At 52.0% G+C, this 19798-nt stretch overlaps 1 protein-coding gene across 6 annotated transcripts in view; it reads right to left on the bottom strand.

The window, feature by feature from the left end:
• The window catches only part of ZNF536 (zinc finger protein 536), a 418463-nt gene that overhangs the window by 227933 nt on the left and 170732 nt on the right, over positions 1–19798 (bottom strand). For all 6 annotated transcript variants that reach the window (XM_007165033.2, XM_007165032.2, XM_007165035.2 and 3 more), the window contains exon 4: positions 479–2650. In XM_007165033.2, coding sequence (XP_007165095.2) covers positions 479–2648 — 2170 coding nt within the window. In that variant the 5' untranslated portion in view covers positions 2649–2650. The remainder of the gene's footprint in view (positions 1–478; positions 2651–19798) is intronic.

Below are 19798 nucleotides of genomic sequence, written 5' to 3'. Positions count from 1 at the left end.
GAGGCAGTGAGGGGCCCAAATGACAGAATTATGGGCATATACTTGGGGGGAGAGACGGTGAGGGTCTGAACTTACACATTCACATCCACGGATGGAGCCGGACAGCAGCTCCCGGGTTCCAGGGGTGATGGTGGACGGGGGTCAGGGCAAGAAATGGGGCCAGGTAATCACAGGGGAGGGTAGGCTATCCCAGCTGGCAAACATAACAACTGGCCATCTCCACCACACGGGAGGAGGATCAGCTTACTTTCCTGGTGGCCAGTGCTCAAGGGAAGGTCAAAGAGTTGAAAAGATAGCCTTCCCTTGAGGCAGGGCAGACAGGCAAGGTCCACATACAGCACGACGCCACGGTGACCTCGGAGCTGACTCTGAAGGGCAGCGGGGACCCCTCCCCACCGAGGCTGGTGCAGAACCAGGCCCCGGGGCAGGGAGGGCCCTTGCGCCAGCCGCTGCTCCCCCATCTCCCCTGGCAACCTACCTGAGGAGGACGGCGAGGAGGGGTGTGGGCTGTCCTCCTGGGCGCTCCCGGTCTGCGAGAGCCCACCTCCGACCCCGCTCTCCTCAGTGACGTTGGAGGAGCCGGGTGTGGTGGAGCGGCTCACCGACTGGGACTCCTGGTCACTGCCCGAGCCGCGCCGCTCATCGGGGCCCCCGTGCAGCCCGTCCTCGTCGCCCTTGCGGTCCCGCTTGTGGACGCGGGAGTGCACGACCACCTGGTGGTAGGTGCGGAACACTCGGCCGCAGTCCGGGCACTCGGTGGGCTTCTCCTTCAGACTCCCGGGACCCTGCAGGTTGTACTCGAGAGCCTGGTGCAGCCCGTGTGACAAAAAATCCCGACTGCCTTCCAAAGGGTCGAGCGTACTTGGCAGGTCTCTCTGACTGCCCGCTTTAGTGCTGTGAACCGAATCAGCAGGCATTTTCTGCTTAGCGCCATCTGCCCCCACTAACACGTACTCCCGCCTCTCCTTATCAAACAGAACTCCGGCGTGTGCCAAAGTGTCTTCGTGGTTGCGCTGTAGCTGGTGCTCTTTAGACAAGAAGCCATGCTCCATGGCCATGCCCCTGGCCATGAGCTGCCAAGCCTGGTAGCTGTTCACGGGGTCCATCTCGGCAGCTTTCGCAGCTGCCTGCAACCGCTCGATGCAGCTGGATTTCAATGGTGGCACGAGGCTGAGGCATCCCAGGAGGGAGTGCTTGTCGCCCTCGGGGACGCCGTGGGCCACGCTGGAGATGGGGGTCAGCAGCTTCCCCACAACCTCCTTCTCCTTCATGGGCATCTCGCCTTTACCGTAGAGCTGGCTGGGCTCGCTCAGGCTGGCTTTGTCGGCGGCCATGAAGCCGCTCTGCAGGCAGGAGAGGTACCTGGAGTACAGGTTGGCATGGGCCTCTTGGGACATGCCGCCCATGGGCACAGGCACCTCGGCGTCGCTAGGGGACTTGTTCTTCACTGACAGCTTGTTGAGGTGGACCTTCATGTGGTTCTTCAGGAACCAGGGCTCTTTGAAGCGCCGGCCGCAGATCTGGCAGCAGTGCTCGAAGGAGTCTTTGTGCTTCCGCATGTGGCCCTTCAGGAACCACGCCTGGCTGAACACCTGTCCGCAAACCTCACAGCGGAACTCGTTGGCCGACTGCTCCCCGCCGCCGTTGGGGCCCTGGCCCTGGGCCGACTCAGCCGTGATGTGGGCCTTCTCCACATGGCTGATGAGTTCCTCCTCCTGCGAGGCGGCGAAGTCGCACAGCGTGCACTTGTAGGGCTTGTGCAGGATGCGGATGTGGCGGTCCAGCTCCTCCCTCTTCTTGAACTTGCCCTTGCAGAAGGTGCAGCGGAAGCCAGCAGCTGGGGTCGCCGAGTCCTCCTGCACACTGGCCGGCTTGGGCGAGGGCACCGGGTTGGCCACGTCGGGCACGCTGTGGTTGGTGGGCAGGGCCAGGTTGCAGGCGGCCAGCGGGGTCTGCTGGGCGTGCGGCAGGGGCTTCAAGTCCGGCCGGGGCTGCAGCAGGCTGCTCTTCATCTGCTTGTCCCGCAGGATGGCCCTCTCCTCCAGCTCGTGCAGCAGGCGGTTCTCCTCACGCACCCGCCCGCGCCCCTTCCCCAGGTTGCCCAGCTTGTGGGTTCGCAGGTGAATCTTGAGGTTCCCTTTCTGTGCCGCCCGGTGGTCGCAGTACGGGCACTTGAAGGGCTTCTCGCCGGTGTGAGTGCGCATGTGCAGGGAGAGGATGCTGTTGAAGCGGAAACGCTTGCCGCACAGAGGGCACGGGTACTTGCGGTTTTTGCGGGCGTCGTCCTCGATGTCGCTCATCTGGGACATGATGCCCAGGTTCTGCCCGTTGAGGAACTGCTGCAGGTCCACCCGCCCGTTGAGGCTGGTGTCCACGTCCCGGCCCAGCTGGTTGGCCAGGAGCGCCATCTGACTGCCCATGGGCTGGCCACTCATGGGCACGTGGGCCTTCTCGTCGAGGGGAACCGGGGTCTTCTCCTCTGGGTTGGGCCGCGGATGCAGCTCGGGGAAAGCATGGCTGAGCTGGGAGGTGATCTGGTGCAACTTCTGACTCATGGCATACTGGCCGTTGAGGACGGGGCTGCTCAGATGGGGCTCAGCTTCCGGCGCCGCCGAGGACACTCCAAGGCACAGACTGGCTTCTTCCATCCCTGAAAATAAAGAGAGAGTTCAGATCTGTGCCAGGTGCCGTGGCGCAGCGAATCAACAGCATCAGCTGGTGGGGAATTTGCATTTCATGCCTTACCTACACAGAATAATGCTAAGGAATTATAGTCAAAAACAATAATAAAAAAATGAATTATTAAATGCCAATTATGCAATATGGCATTGCTCCTCCAATTTGTTTTGGCGATAGATCGTCTTCCTTGTATTTTCTATTTACAGACTGCAATTATTCATTCACATTTAAATTATTAATGTTTTACCACTTTCAACACCTAATAACAAATCAAGGGTCTACGTGTTAAACTTTTCCTCCTCTCCCCCCTTGTAGCACCTGCACCTGTTGGCTCAGTTCAAAGTTTGCCATAGAGCAGAATGGCTTTAACTGCAAGACCAAACTGACTCACTTAGAACTTTTGTTTCTGGTTACTATATTCAATATGTTCGCCAGTCGGAGATGAAAGAGATTATTTTATGATTTGGCAAAAAAAAAAAAAAAAAAAAAAATCCAACCCAATGGCACGATATTTACTGGTACATAATAAAACAAGATAATGTTTTGGGGAAAAATAAAGTAAAGGACAGGCTTTAGAACAATAAAAGGGATTTTGCTTTAGTCAACAAAAAGTGCAGTAATATCTCATTAAGCTGATTAGTATGCTGCTTAGAAACAGTACTAGGTGCTGTAACATGATTATAATCATAAAAATCCTTCAGTGTTTGCAAGGAAGCATTAACGAGGTATATTAAATTTTAAGGAGACTGCGAGTAGCAGCTTTGCAAACCACAGAGATTAAGATTTAACCCTTATGTTACGAAACACTGTTATTTTGTCATTTGGTTACCGTGCCCATCAAAAGAAGTATAAATTATCTCGTGATGGAATTTTAGTGGATTGGTGAGACTGCTCAAATTTGGGTAGGGGGTAAAGACTTACACCAACCACAGAGCGCGCTTTCCCTGTCCTTCAACTGGCATAATATCTGTGGCAGGCACTGTGATTGGGCTTAAAGAGATCTTTTATAGAACTAGATAAAAACCAATTAAAATCCAGGGACGATGCCATAGGAAGTCTCAACCAAGTTTGAGTGTTTTTAATAACTTTCCCAATATACAGTAATGAGTACAAATTGTACCTGCAGTATGTGTTTTGCAGAAAATTAGAACTCAAAGCTGTTTGTTAAACACTAACACTCAAAGCTGGTCTGCATAATTGGCTTTAATAGTCCTCTCTGCCCCTCTCCAGCCTGTGCAGAATGGCTGAAGCCAGGCCATTCGGGGGTGGGGCAGAGGGAACAGCTCCCTCCACATCAGAGCATGTGGGGAGCTCAACTCTGACAGGCAATGAATCCATGCCTGGGTTCCTTCTATTTCCAGATCTGCCTTCCACTTCAAGGAGTCCAAATTTGTTTCCTGCCACTGGAACAGTTATTGCACATCCATCCCCTTTGTATCCCAATGTTTAGATGCGTTGGCCAGCCAGGTGGTCCAGGAGTACCGCTTAACCCCAGCCAGGACTGACTGCTGGGCCAAGCGATTCCTCAGGGGGACCTGTGGGGACAGAGCTCAACTGTGGAGGAAGCACATTCAGCCCCGGTGGGGTCTGCTGCCTGCTGGGCTTCCTGCCAGGCAGACCATGCGTGGATGGAGGGTCTCCAATGGGAGACCTGACTTCCTTGGCAAGAAGACAGAGGCTGTGAGTCTGTCTTGCAAGAGAGGAGAAGAAAAAGACATGATGTTTATTTTCAGGAGGGAGAGAAACTGCAACCATGGTGCAGGGCTGACTGTCCCTGAACAACTATACACACTCACACACACATACAGGGACACGGTCACTTGCAGTAAAAGAATGTTTCCAATTTCCATCTTTTCTTTTGGTCTCCGGTGGCAGTCTACACTCAAAAAAAAAAAAAAAAAAAAGAAAGAAACCATTCTGGAGCCTGGTCAGAAAGGAGTAATTTCTCATGGAGATTCTTACATTCATTCAACAAACTTGCTGAGTTTCCAGTGTGTGCCAGGCCCGGTCCTTGGCACTGAAGACGCACTGGTTGACAACAAGACCGTGCGGCCCCAGCACTCATGGCACCCGCTGACCAGCGGGGAGGAGCAGGCCCAGTGTGAGAAGTTGCTGGAGCAGGACTGGGGCCTGGAAGGGCCCTGTCTAGAGCTGTTTCTCCACCTTCAATCCCCATCCAGCTGCACTGGCTCCTCTCCTGAGCAAACATGGATCATGACCCTGAAGCCACTTGGGAGAGCTCAGAATTCCACCCAAGAGCTCTGGGGAAGTTCGGAAAGTCCAAAGCCAACATGGATGGCCCACTTCCAAAGGCTGCCCGGTTGGCCAGCTCAGAAGACGTGAATCCAGGAAGATGGGCTATTTTCAGGTTACTGCTGCTGAGCTGAGGCCAGTTCCGCAGGAGGGAGAGGAGGCTGAACGTGCAATACAGCAAGACTGCAAATCAGGTTGGATGAGCGGCATCAAGTTGAAGACCACCCCCCACCCAGTCACGCTGTGCGGGTAACAGCTCAACTTGTCCAATAATGAACATGGGGTGTTTTCAAGTTAGGTTTGGAGAGGGAATTCTTTTATTATGCCCCAAAATTTTTTTTTCAGAGTCAACAAAGCTTTTTTTAACCCCCTTTAAGCCACAGGTCTTCAGGTGCCATTGTTGAACTCAGCATGTTCGAGAATGTGCAAAGGCACAGGTGGCTCCTTCCCCCCAAGCAGGTCTCAACTCACATATCCCCTTCTCACAAAGGCCCTCCATGTCCACCTCGTCACAGAAAACTTAATCCCCGCAGCCTCTCTCTACACCATCACCTGACTTTCTTCTTCATGGCACTTACCACTGGGGCAGTTTTCTTGTTGACCCTTTTACAGATGTGCTTTGCTTCCATGCGGGCAGGCTCATGTCTGCCTTGGTCACAGATAAAGCCTCAGGGCCTAGAGCAGAGCTGGCTCATTGTACGTTCAGGACGTTCTAACTGAATGGATGAGTGAGTGAACAGACCCTATAAACACAGCCCATAAAAGAAGGCTAACCTGTAGTAGAACCATTTTCACTCCAACTTCATGGGATTCAAATTCAGCTTTTGCAGAAGTCCTTGAACACCCAACAATCCGAATCTGTCAGAGTCAGAAGGGTCTTGGGCTCCCACCCAGAACCTGGGGGTTCAGAAACAGCTACGGGAGGGCCACGCCCCGACACCAGCTCTTGCACTATACGTGCCCACGGTGGCCGTCTGGGCGTGGACCGCTTCTGATGGCCCAGCTGCTGGCACTAGGAGACAGAGAGCAATCAACCCCTTCAGAACTTGATCGTCCATCCTGGGATCCGTGGGGGAACCCAGAATTTGAGCAGAGCTAGCCAGCTCACCAGGAGATACTCTGAGGATTACGGCCCTCAGCCCCTCTAATGAGCCCCAGCAAAGCCTGTGCCGAGCCCCACAGTGAGGCAGGGCCACGCCTGGCGATCATCTCAGAAAGCTCTGTGAGACCTGACACCCTGTGATTCCACGAGCAGGTGCAGGTGCTGCCATGGGTCAGTCATAACCAATGCCAGCTGCTAGACTCAGAGCAAGGAAAGGGAGTGTGAGTTCTTGGAAAGAGCAAGGGGTAATTGGTGTGCTGTCCCTGGGCCAAAGCAGCCGAGGCAGGACGAGCTGGCCCCAGGCCCGGCTTGGGACTCGCAAAACCTGGGTCGGCCCCAATTTCTCCAGGCTTGACACTTAATTCCTCTGGAATTCATTTACCCCTTATCTCAGTCATTCAGTAAATACTTGCCCGGGGCCTTCCGTGTAGCTGCCCTCAAGGGGCCTCTGGGTCCAAGGGGCCAGTGCAGGCAAGGCCACCAGTAACAGGGAAGCAATGAAAAGACCCCAGAGAGACTGAATCCAAAGTTTAGAGAAAGAAGAAACCATTGCAGACGAGGTATATAGAGGGGGTGTGTGTGTGTCTGTGTGTGTGTGTGTGTGTGTGTGTGTGTGTGTGTGTGTGTGTGTGGAGTATGACCGTGTTGGGGGAGGGGCAGCAATTCCCTAAGTGGAATTCCTCTAGCAAGGAATACAAACGTGTACTCTGGGAAACTAAGGGATCACTTGTCCTACTGTTAAAGGACTGGATCCAACTGCAGCCCTAAGAGCTCAGGGGCTGGGAGGCGGGGCTGCCTGCGGGGGGCTCGCGTTCTGATGGAAGGTGCCATTACTCCTTCTCCCCCGCCCTCCCGGAGCAAGCACAGGGAGAACGCCTTCTCTCTGGGACCACGCTGCTTCCTCACAGGCCTGCGGTGAATGTGTTTCAGTGTCCCGTGGCAGGGCCACCTGCCACAGGACACTCGCCTGTCCTGACAAAGGGGACAGACATACATACCCACACGCAGCACTGCCCCGAATGGTCACTAATACCTGGGAGCACTTTATCGCAAGTACCCAACCCATCCTTCATTCCCCAGCGCTGGCTCTGGAGCCATCACCCTGTATTCCAGCAGGTGAAGGACCCACTTTAAGAAACCAGGAGCCAGCATAGGGTGGGCCATGACCCTGGGCTTAAGGCAATTGGGCAGCTGGGACCTTCTGAGGAACCTATACAATAACTCATCTGACCCTCTCACTTGGGTAGGAAAACCCTTAGCACAATCAAAAGCAAGTAAACAAACTACTAAACACTGAGAACAGCTCACTCGGCCTTCAGCTCATGGCCCCAGCCCAAAGCATAGCAGGAAGATCAATAAGCCCCGGCTGACTGATGGAAGGATCTAATGCGTACGTAATTTTCCAAACTGTGGAGAGGCAGCTGGACGTCCTTACTGAGACTGGACAGGGGACACTGTGAACTGTCAAATCTGGTGCGTCATCCCTCCAACATAGAAACACTACACATCCCACCCTAGTCCTGATCTTTCCTGAGCCAAGGGTCATGGTGGGGCACCGGGGCAGTCAACCCTACTGTCAGTATTGAGGAAGACCCAGGCTTGGGCCTGAGTCCTGGCCGCCATGGCATTCCTCACCGTGCAAATGTGTGGGCCTACCTCTGAACACAGGCAGGGGCCCCAGCTGAAAGCTTCTGAAGGCTAGAGGGTTTCTCCTTGAGCTGTGCAATTTCACATTTCATGAAGAGGGTATTCTCAGCCTATGAAACCCACCATTGGATGCACATTATCAAAATACATTCTGTCTCCTCACCCCCATCACTGCAGGTACAGTGAGCCATTCAGCTGCCTTTGATGGTGCTAATGGTTATTTTGATTTTGCATTTCTGCCTTCAAGACTATTTCCTGTGATATCAATGACAAAAGTTTTCACTTAACTCTTCCAATAGAGAACCTAATTGTATCTTTCACTCAAAATGAAATTTGAAACTATCAGGACACCAGAAATGCCAGCTGCTAAGAGTCTAAATAAATTTTACACAAAAACACAGTTTCATTTTGCTAGCACAGAAAAAAAAAGTAATCTTATGAATAGCCCAAAAAATATAGATCTTGCCAGTAAGTTGCGTGAAGGAGTTTTATCCTTATACCATGAAAAAGAATAGTTAGGAAATAAAATGACTTTCAAAATAACCATTTCAACTGGATTTTTAAAAATCAAATATTGTTGTCTAGCCAAGCACAACTAAATATTCCCTTTTTCAACAACAGGGTAAAGGCGCTGCCTCAGAAAACTTGCAGGAGCCCCAAAGCCCCTAGTCGCTGTGCAAGGGGCGGGGCTTAGGTTCACAGCAAGGGCTGCAAACACCACTGAGGGTTTTACCCCAAAATCGTATCACAGAATGCAATTCTGGCAGTAGGTGGACCTATTTCCTGGGGGAGCAAATGACTCTTGGCCCTTCCCTACAACCCACCTTGCTTTCTTACACTTAGGGTAAGCAGTAATTAAGACAACTTCACTTAGAATACAATGGCTTCTTATTAAATACTATTTTTCCAATTGTTGTAGCTCACACTGTTTAACCAAGGTTGTTATAAGCATAATATGCTCCTGTTCTGAAATACAGAACACCACACTACTGAACCTTTTCAGGGTCATTAAACAGCTGTAAACATTATTACAAAAATAAACCCGAGATTTCATGCTTACATTTTGGCCTAGAGCTTCCTATGCTGAGCAAGTACATTTTTTCATATCTTACAATCAACGCTGGTGACATTTGGGCATCCAAACAAATTACATCACAAACATTACTGAAGTGGGCAGGATACTGAGTGGTTTATTTACCAGATGATTAATAGATAAACAGGAGGGCAGCACGGGTGACCTGTTCCGTTTTGACTGATGTGTAGACAACGCTATGAGACAGGGCCAGAAACAGTTAAATCCTTGCTGAATTTATTAATGAAAATATGATATTCAAATAAAGCTGCAGAGTATGGCAACTGTGTAACCAGGAGAGTCAAGTTGGAGAGTATGGTCAAACTCCCCAACCTTCCCTTTTGGGTAGAATGTTGGCCAAAAAGTCAGAGTGGCCTCTGCCTCTAAAGGAGAGTGGAACTCAGCTGGGCTGGCTTTGCACATGGTCCCCCGAACCCCAGGCAGCTTCCGTATTGTTGGGACATGAGTTGGAGGACTTAAAAGAAGAAAAAAGAATAAAAAGTATCCTCTCTTTGAAGACTTTGGATGATTTCAGACTTCTCAAAGGCAAAGAGGTCTCTCCAACATGTTGGCTTTTGGAAAGGTTGGAGCTGGCCCAGAACTGAAGACAGATAGTGAGCACATCAGATGGGAAAGGAAAACATCCACAAAGAGTTCTCCTGGTCCTCTTCTCAGGGTAGAGCAGACTTCTGGTCTGAGTTCCTGGCTCACTATCTGCCTGCCTCACACAAAGCCAGGCAAACAGGGGATGGAATTAGAACAACCTCGTGTGGGGTAGTTGTTAAGACTGTGGACTTGTCAGGCAGTGTGAGCTCTCAAAAAAAACATAATAATAATAATAACAATAATAATTGTCATCATCACCGTCTTCACCACAGCCCTCACCATCATCATCACCTACATCAGCCACAGAATCCTCATCTTTATCATCTTCCTCATATTCAGCACCTTCCTCCTCCTTTTCATGGCAGCATCGTGCACCAGCACTGTGCTAGGTACTTACTTCACAGCCATCATCTAATTTAGCCTCACACAACCTAGGATGGTAGGTACCATACTAGTCCAATACTAAAAATGAGGAAACTGAGGCTCAGAATATTTAAGCCCCACAAGGTCACATAGCTGGGAAGCCTGACTCCAGAGCCCAAGCAGTACCCGCTGAGGGGGAAGTCTGCCCCCGTGATGTCCACACCATGTTCAGCCTTGCTGGGCTGGATGCTGACTGATGCCACCTCCTTCATTTGCAAAACGTGTGGAGACAAAGGAAGCTTCAGCTTATGGGAAAGCTCAAAGGAAGCCAAGGAGCCAGAGCCCTCACAACCTTGTTTGTCTGGAAGTGGAAACAGACAGTACAGTCCAGAGAAAGCACCCTCGGGGGCTGGCATGATGGGGTGGGTGCCAGAGGGCACTGGGGGGCTAGAAATGCCGTGTCTCTCAATTGCTGGTTGCGGGGAGGGTCACAGAAACATTTAGTTATATCATCTTGTTTTCTTAACATCCATAGGGGTGGATATTTTATTCCACATGCTCCTGTCCTGTGTCAGGTGGGTTATTCCTCCAACTAGACTAGAGTAAGAGGAGAGAAGGCACTGGAACGACCACTAATGTGCATCCAATTGCCGTCTCTTCCACTGACATCTGTTTGGCCTTGGGCACCTGCCTGAGCTTCAGTTTCTTTTCCTCTAAAATGGACTCGCATTAACTGTCCTACACGCTTCACAGGATTTTGAGAAGGCAAATGGGTTTGTAGGAGAGGGAACATGGCATTTAAATTACTGAGGGATATACCCTGTGCCGTAAACTTTCTCAGAAGCCGACCACAGCAGCCTTCGAGATCCAGAAAGGACCTTCAGTGGAGTAAACGCTGAGCTGAAGGACATAACCAAGGCACAACCAAGGCACATAAAAGTGGTTAATAAGAACTCACTCATTGCCAACTTTCTTGGTGCATCTGTAAAGTGGGCCTCACATCATTCAATAACACTTTTTAATGCCTACATCTGGCAAGAAGTATGGCCGATCTAGAGATAAACAAGCAAGACCAGGTCCTTGCCTTTGAAGCTGACTCAGGGAAGGGAAATAGATGGACTCAGGGAAACCACAGACCAGGCAGAATCCAGTGCTGAAACGGATGACTCTACAACGTGCTGTGAGGCTGGGTGCAGTGAGGAAGGGGTGCAGGGGAGAGAAGGGAAGGAAGACCAGTGAGGATAATGGCTGGAAAGAGCCTGGAACAAGGCAGAGAAGAGGAGGAAGGGTGTGTGGGACAGAGGGGTCAGCTTGTGCAAAATGGGGACTCAGCACAGAATGCTCCAGGGGAAGATGGGAGAAGGTGTGGCCAAGCACAGGCTTGAATGTCAATCTGTGGAGCATGGAGTTAATATTTGGGGCAAAACAGGGGCTCAAGAAGCCCCCACCGGAGCTGTCATATAGCACGTATGCCTCACAGCGCTGCTGTGACACATGAGCAGTTTTCTATGGAATGTGGATCAGAGGAGGTGGAGAAAAATAGAGTCAAAGTAAACTCCTGGACCACAAACCAAACATTGTGAGGGCCTCAAAAACCAAACGGTGAGGGTTCCCCATGCATGAAACGGAAGAGGGTACTTAGAGTTTGGAAGAAGGCACTGGTCTCCCCTCTTCCTCTTCGTAATGGCAAAAATGTGGAAGGAGGACCACTCCACAAATCCTGGCAGCCCACCCCAGCCTCTCCAAAGGTGGCAGCCCAAATCTACCCTCCATGCTCCTTCCTGGTGTTGCCTGCTCCAGGAAGCCTTCCTGGATTTGCTCCAGGCTGGAGGTGATCACTCAGTCCACAGAGCTCCCATGCAGTTCCTCTGGAACTTGTTAAGACATTCGTGGTGCCTTATTGCATGGCTATCAGAGGTCACGTTTCCTCTCCTCCTGTGCTGGGGCTTTGTGAGAGCAGGCATCTTATGAGTCCCTTGTCTGTAGCTCCTGGAGGACCCAGTCCTACCAAAAGCTGTTCTCTAAGCTTCTGATGATCACAGCGTAGGGGAGGAAGGTGGCCCAGAGTATCACAAAAATGGACATCATTTTGTGAGCCATAGCCCGGGCCTCTCCCCCTAGAATCCAAGCCATCAAGTGGTGTTTCCATTTCTCCCAGATAGGATGATTTGGGAAGGAAACGATCCCCTAATCTGCTGTAACTGATTTATCTGAACTGTGTCCACCCCATCAGGGAAAGCAACAAAAACTATATATATAAGCTTTTAGTGACTGCCCTACCTTTAAAATGATATCACAAAACTGAGAAAGATACCAGCAGTTGTCATGAAGGGTATTGATTATTTCTCTCTCGCTGGCTTTCTCTTTTCCTTTTTAAACAGACTTTGTCATGACAGGAAGTTAGATATTTAATCCCCTATTAACCTGCCTTGGCTCCCTGCTCAGCCTCAGCACAGAGCTGCTGCCCTAGAACAAAACAGGGGACCTAGACCCACAGGACGCCCCGCAGAGGGCAGAGCGCTCAGCTACAGCTCACCACCCTTTCACCCCTGATTAAAGCCGTTTAAGTCTGAGCCCTTCTGGACTATGATATCGTATCGAACAGTTTATTTTCATTTCACAGAAGCCTCAGATTTGATTCAGTGCAAAACTAAATATAATGTAGAATGCGCATATGCAAGAGTGATCAAAGAGGGCCTGACTGAAACATTCATAGAAGCCGGCCCAGGGAGATTTGTTCACAGGGGCACCTGTCGAAGACATAAGCTCAGACACACATCAACTCCTAAATACACACAATCATTACTGAGCAAAAATCCAGGTGCACCAGTGGGGCCTCTGCTGCCTGCAACTACGGGGCTCAAGCCAGTAGATGGGGCCCAGCCAGGGCCGAGCCAGGGCCTCAGTTCTTCGTGGCCTTTCGAATCCCCAGTTCAGCATCTCCAGCTCCTGTGCAGGTCGCCAGGCTGGCCTGGCCTGGCCTCTGCTGGGCCAGACTCCTGGGAGAGGAGGGAAGGCTGGCCCATGAGCTTCTGACCAAGGGGGCAAGAACACGTACTGCTGGGGCCGGGCTGCTGTCCCAGCAATGGGTGTCACCACCATGTGCAGGTGGACTCCAGGGACAGACATGAATTTCCAACAGTTCACACTTAAGGAGGGAGCATCCTCTGCCAGCTCTTGTGCAAACCTGTCAGAACCGGGAGAGAGGACTCCCTTTTCCGGGCAAGCAGATGAGCGGCCTTGCCGCCCTTTTTTGCATCTCATTCCCTCTGTCTGGTACTCTCCCCCTGCAGTCTCCACTTGTTCCCTGTGCCCTGTCCTCTGCTGGTAGATTAAATGCCACCTCGCCCAAGAGGCCCTCCTTGATGCCCCAGGCCCTGGGCAGAACCCTTGTGTCTTGCCTCCATAGGGCTCCTCCTGGTTGACTCCTTCCCCCCACAGTGGCTTTCATACTGGGTTGGCTCTGTTTGTATACTTGACCAGAAGCTCCATGAGGGTGGGGACCGTGACCATCAGCTTCATGGGGTGTCCCCAGTGCTGGCACAGAGCCAGGCACAGAGGATGCACTCAATAAATATTTGCCAAATGTATAAATGATTGAATTAGAAAATGAATGAATGCACTCAATAAATATTTGCCAAATGTATAAATGAATGAATGAACAAATGAACAGACCAAGCAACAAATGCTGCGGGCCTGGTGCACAGCATCTCTCCTTGAGGAGAGAAGGGGACCCAGGGGAGAAAGAGACCACAGGCCACTCCTGGGCCGCCAGGGCAGTCCACACTCTCCGCTCCTCAGGGCACAAGCCAGGTGAGAAGTTTGCTCCATGAAGCTTTATGTCAAATGTCACTGTCCATGCAGCCACCCCCGACCCCACCCTTCACACCGTCCATGAAGAACGGACGTCCCACTCCGTCTCATGGTGGATTATCTGGGTCCCTGTCTCACCCCCGCCACCCTGTCTGGGACCTCCAGGGACCCACATCTGACCCAAACCGAAGGCTTTGCACATAACATGCACCTACAGATTCTGGCTGAATGGACTCCAGGCCCCTCATCCTGCCCTCATTCCTTCTGACTGCTCTGCCTCTTCAGTATATTCATACCTGCTCATGCAAATATTCATCCATCCATTCATTCATTCATCAGCACTTCCCGACTACCCACTGTATGCCAGGTACTATGCCAGGCTCTGCAGAGAAGGCTCAGACTGTTCACCATCGAAAGGGCAGATGGACCCAAATCACCAGCCGCAGAGATCGTGATAACATCTGGGTACTGTTCACTCACAAAAGGGTCAGGAGACCAGGAGGCTTCTGAGGGCAACGGCCACATCTCCCTCGAGGCAGGACTATTGTCTGGAGGTCACTGCCACTCCTTCCCTGGGCCTCCTCCCCTCTGAACCTCTGCTGACACCTCTCTCCCCGACCCCAAGATCCCATCACCCCACAGTCAGGAGTGAGGGGGCCAACTAGAGCAGAACAGAATGCCCCCTCTCGGCAACATGCACCTCCCAGAGCAGCCTTCCCACGCCTAGAACAGTGCTCACACAGCAGGCCTGGGGGGGGGCACGTGTGGATGACTCCCCCAGGGCAGGGGCACCGGCCTGCTCTCCCAGCGGGCACCTGCCGTGCAGCAGGGCTGGGCACCCCAGACAACAGCCCATCCTGCCTGTTAGGACAGGGCCTCCACCCCCTCCACCGCCTGGAACCGCACCTGCATCCCAGCCCAGACAGCTCCTGAACTGGCAGGCCCTGGCCCCTCTCAGAGTCACAGCTTCCCATGTGTCAACCAAGGAGGCGGCCAGGTTGGCCACTACCCTCAGCTACTGTCTCTCCTCCTGCGTCCTAATTCACGCTGCTGTGGCCCACCTGACAGGGAAAGGACCTCCCAGCCAAGCCCTGTACCTGCACCATCACCAATCACAGAGAACGGCTGGAGTTGAACTTCACTGATGCTGAACACCAGGGGAGACATTAACATTTCTCCTCTTACAAGGGAAGAAATGCCATTAGTGTGTGGGCTCAGGGCCATCAGCATGTGGTCGGTCCAGCCCCCTGGACAGGCTGTATTTTATCGTCATGATCATGACACCAGTGTCTCCCTCACCTTCACCTCAGGTGGACCGGAGGTATTTCCTAAGGAGAGGCTTTTGGAAGGCACAGGGCATTCTTCAACTTCAGTAGCTTGGTGTGGAGGTAGGATCTAAACAAGCAGCAAATAGCATTTAGAAGCGACCGCGGTCAACTGCCTGGCAGCTAGTGAAATCTTTGGGGTCCCAGAGGAGTCTCTTTTCTGGGACTCTGTGTGACATGAAACATGCCTGCCGCTGCCAAAGGTGAGCTGTGTCTTATTCCAAAAGAACTGGAGGCCCATATGCTCCAAGGTGGTACCTCCTCAGTCGTGCCTCTGTGACACGGGGCAGGAAGAAGGACTGAACGCAGTAATTTACCTGCAGTGCTTAAAGCAGTGCCTGGCGCAGGGCGAGCACTGTGTAAAGGTTACTGCTGCTGCCTCTTTTTCCACCTCCTCAGTTACCATCTGCACGTCCACATCGCCGGGCCTCCATCACACCTAGAGCCACTCAGTCCTGGGCAGTCTCCTGGAAGTCAGGTGCTCCCAAGGCCTGTATGGGAGTCAAGCACTTTCTCCTTTTTAAAACTGTTGCTGGGCTTCCCTGGTGGCGCAGTGGTTGAGAATCTGCCCGCTAATGCAGGGGACACGGGTTCGAGCCCTGGTCTGGGAAGATCCCACATGCCACGGAGCAGCTGGGCCCGTGAGCCACAACTGCTGAGCCTGCGCGTCTGGAGCCTGTGCCCCGCAACGGGAGGGGCCGCGATAGTGAAAGGCCCGCGCACCGCGATGAAGAGTGGTCCCCGCACCGCGATGAAGAGCGGTCCCCGCACCGCGATGAAGAGTGGCCCCCACTTGCCGCAACTAGAGAAAGCCCTCGCACGAACCGAAGACCCAACACAGCCAAAAATAAATAAATAAATAAATAAATAAATAAAGTAGCTATAAAAAAATTAAAAAAAAAAAAAAACTGTTGCTGTTAATGAGGAAAAGTTGAACACCCCCATTTGAAATCTGGACAAAAGGCATGTGAAACCAGCAATTCACAGAGGAAACGGAATTTGGCTAATGACCATAAAAACATCACTCCTGACCAGAAAGCAGAAAGATACAAAACAATAGCAAGGTTCCGTTTTAAAGTAATTATGTTAAGCTGTGCCCAGGCCTTGTGAGGACCCGAAACTCCCTCCATAGCAATCGTGGCGCAGCCCACGCGGAGAGCGGAGGAAGGGGCAGCGGCCTTTGCTCCAACCACAGCTTCCTTTCCAAAGGTAGAACCCCAGAGCCGTGATGCGGGGTCTTGAACACCATCACCTGTGGCTTCAAGGAAGCCAGCCTAGTAAGCCGAGCATTCTAGAAAGTGCTTTCCCAAGAAAAGGCCTCGGAGTGAGAAGACGAAGCTCACACTTTCTGCTTTACCCAGAGGAACCTGTTAGAAAGCAGCCGAGTCCTGCCAAGGAAGCCAGTCTGCTGGGCAGCAGCTTGTGTACAGCAGGTACAGCTGGACCCAGCCAACCAGCTCCACTTACTGGGGGACCATGGACCCAAGCCTGATGCCAGCCTGTGTCTACCTGCTGTCTCCTGACCCCATGGGCTATCTCCACTTAAGTACAGTAGGCAAAGATCAAACGGCACTGTTTTCCCTGTGCCACAAATAAGAGTCCAGGCCAAAGATTTCCGCTGAATGGCCACTCCAGCCCCCATCCAACCTCACTTGCCACCACTCTCCTCCACCTTCTCCTCGATTGCTTGGGGAGCACATCTCCACTCCATGAATGAGATTTGTGCATCCCTTCTCCCTTTTCACAGGCAGGCTTCTAGAGGGAAGAGATGCATAGACAGTAGTAGGGTGGCAAAGCTGGAGAAACCTCAGAGATCATCTAGCTCCTGGTCACTCAGCCTGATGTGCCCATTTTATAGATAGGTAAACTGAGGCCAGAAGATAGGTGATGACCCCCCTAAAGTTACATAGCAAATTAGTAGATATGTGTCTGTCTCTTACTGCCCTTGGTTACCTCCTAAACACTCAAGAAATTTAGTAGAAGCTAAGTAAATGCTGGCTGGCTGGCTGGCTGGTTAGCTGGCTGGCTGGGTGGATGAAAGAAAAAATAATGCACAACTAAATAGATGTATAGTGTAACCAACAAATTCTGGAATGTCCTTGCCTCTACCCCCTCAGCAGCCAAATGGGGGCCAGCAGCTACCAAAAGACTTCAACAATATAGCTTCCTCCACCAGACCCCAAACTCACCAATCTCTCTTTTTTTCATAATTCCTTCTCCAATCAGATAATATAAAATTAGACTCTTGATTATATCATGTCCTGTGTGTATTGATGCACCTTGGGGTCCTTACAATAAGGAAGTCTATTAGCCTGGAGCCCGGCGTGAAGCTCATGAACCAGCTGCTGCTGAGTTCCTGCCACCCTCAGGGATGTGAGATCCTCCCAGGAGGCACATGCAGGGCGGTCAGAGGCTGCAGCCAGTGCACCCAGGACTGAAGAAGTTCAGGATCCCCCCAAGTCTTTCCTGAGAAAGCAAGAAGAGCAAAGATGGAGTGGGGCCCCAAAATACTTCCATTTAGAAACACTCTTCAGGAGGCAGAAGAGAATGTTTCCATTCACTCGTTCATGTGTTTGATTTGCATCAAATTACATCAAGCTGATGTGATGTAACATGACATCCCCCCATGAAATGCATAAATCAAGGCACCCCATAAATTTAAAGGAATAGAGCTCTTTTTCAGAAGTGGCTAATTACTCATAAACAGCAGATATTTTATTGCCGTTAAAGTCAGTAGCAGGTTTTTAATAGCCAGAGCGTTTTGTAACTCAAGCTCTTCATAACACAGGCCTGCGGAAGCCAAGCATTACCTGTTTGTAGCTCCCTCGAGTGCGACAAAGATCTTGCCGAGGTAGACCACCTGTGGAGGGGGCGTCCCCACAGCCACACCCAGCTGGGTGTGTTACCAGCTCCTGCCACCACAGCTCTGCTAGGCGGGAGACCTGGCACTGAAGCCAGCCCTCTATCTGGGAAGGGGCTTCCCGTAAATACCACTCCCATGCTCAGGACTTTTATTGGGATCAGGGACATCTGCACACTCATGGGGACGGTTTCCTGCCCGTACCACTGGGGAGCAGAGTTAACCTGGTGCAGACTCCTCCACCAACTGCAGACGCTCGGATGGACACTCATCTCCCTCCACCCACATCCACCACTCTCCCTGCATGAGGGAAGCCCTCTCTTCCTCCTCCGTCCTGGGGTTTGGGTGGGATGTAGCCAACCCTCAGATCCTGACTGTGGGATTCATGTGAGCGAATCAGAATATTCCAAACCCTGGCCTTGGTGATAGGTTCAAGGCTCAGCACAGGACCTAATTCAAGCCAATGAGAGTGAGAGCTAGGGCTTGTTAGTGAGCTACAGGCACTTCAGACACACTCCAACGAGGTCTGGAGCTTGGGCAGCCATTTTGCTACCACGAGTCTGAAGCTGCTGGAGGTGGGGTTGTAGCACCCTGGGACAAGGCCAGGAAGGAGGCAGAGGAGAGAAGTCAGCTGCTAAGTGACATAATTTGAGCTCCTGGATTGAATGACACCTGAAGCTGAACCATTTACATACTTTGCAGTTACATCTCCTGGTGCTTTAAGCTGGTTAGGGTTGGATTTCCTCTCACGTGAAACCAAAGGAGTTTTGGCTGATAAAAGACTCCATCCTCTCTTCCAGACCCCCCCCACAACCCCCTGCACCGCTCAGCTTCTATTCTGCTCATCCAGTCTCCTCCTGCCCAGGATCATGACAATTCATTCCCATCTTTGCTCTCTTCCACTGAGTTCATTCAAATCTAGACCAGCCAGGTCCAGGAGGCTCCACTCACACCCCGGAGTCCTGAGCCACACACTGGCTTGGGCTCTTGTAGAAGTGTCTGGTGTGAAGGGAGGAGGAACACTGAGCCTTCTCCTGTGTGCCCTGGATGCAGACTAAGCCTCCACAGTGGGCACCAAGAATGCGTTTCTCACCCTGCCCAACCATCTCCTTGCCATTTGCTGAGGGATCTGGAATTCCACCACTGGGTCTTTCCCATAGGGCTTTTCTTGTTTGCTTCAAGGGAAAGTGATTTTATCTGTTTATTCACGGTAGTCCAGAAGTCTTCAGAAGGTTTGCGTGGATTTAATAGGCTCTCTCTCAGCAGAGCGCCTTTGCACGTGCTCTTCCTTCTCTATCAATCCTCCTCTCCCCATCCGCACCTTGGGTAACCTTTTCTTCAGATCCACAGCCAAATGTCACTTTCCCAGGGATGCCCCCCAACTTCCTTAGATCCCAAAGCTGCCCTGTAATAGGGCAGAACTCTGAGCGCTCAGCCGACTGTAAAGTGCTCACTAAAGATGTCTACCGGCTGATGAAGGAAAGTGATGCCCTAGAGTACTCCATGTTTTGTGGTTTACAAAGCACCCCCTCACCCACCATTCCTCCTGCCCACCCTGCCCACCCTGCGCTGTGAGGACTCCTGGCCTCCTCTTCACTGTACAGAGAGCCACAGAGGGGCCAGGCTCCCGCCCAGAGCTCCTGCTCCAAGCGCAGGACCCTCTGCAGCCCACCGCATGCATGTCAGAGACGCAAGGGCATCCGGACACGTGGGGTCTGAAACGGGGCACCCCGGAGCAGGCGGAGTAGTAAAGGGAGAATGAAAATGAGCTGCAGCCAGGCCTCGTCTCCAGCCATCCCTGCGGCCTGAAGACAGTGTCCCTGGGCTGGCATTAGCTAAGCCTCGGGGTGGCCACCAGGAGCCAGCCTTCCCCACCCCCAGCGTGTACTCAAGCAAGCAAGGAGGCAGCCCAGGCCCCTGGCAAAGCACATGGGCCTGGGTGAAGAATGTGTTGCCCAGGCCCTGGGAAACTTGCCCCACCGTGTCTGGCTTCCAGAGGCCACACTCAGTTGGCTGGCAGGGAGTCCGACACCACCAGCGCCTGGCCTCCCCTGGAACCCGTCATGTTACTGCTTGTC

Source organism: Balaenoptera acutorostrata, chromosome 19 (assembly GCF_949987535.1).
Source record: "Balaenoptera acutorostrata chromosome 19, mBalAcu1.1, whole genome shotgun sequence".
NCBI classification, from domain to species: domain Eukaryota; kingdom Metazoa; phylum Chordata; class Mammalia; order Artiodactyla; family Balaenopteridae; genus Balaenoptera; species Balaenoptera acutorostrata.
The sequence above is the reverse complement of the archived record's forward strand: the minus strand, read 5'-3'. Positions and strand labels throughout refer to the sequence as shown.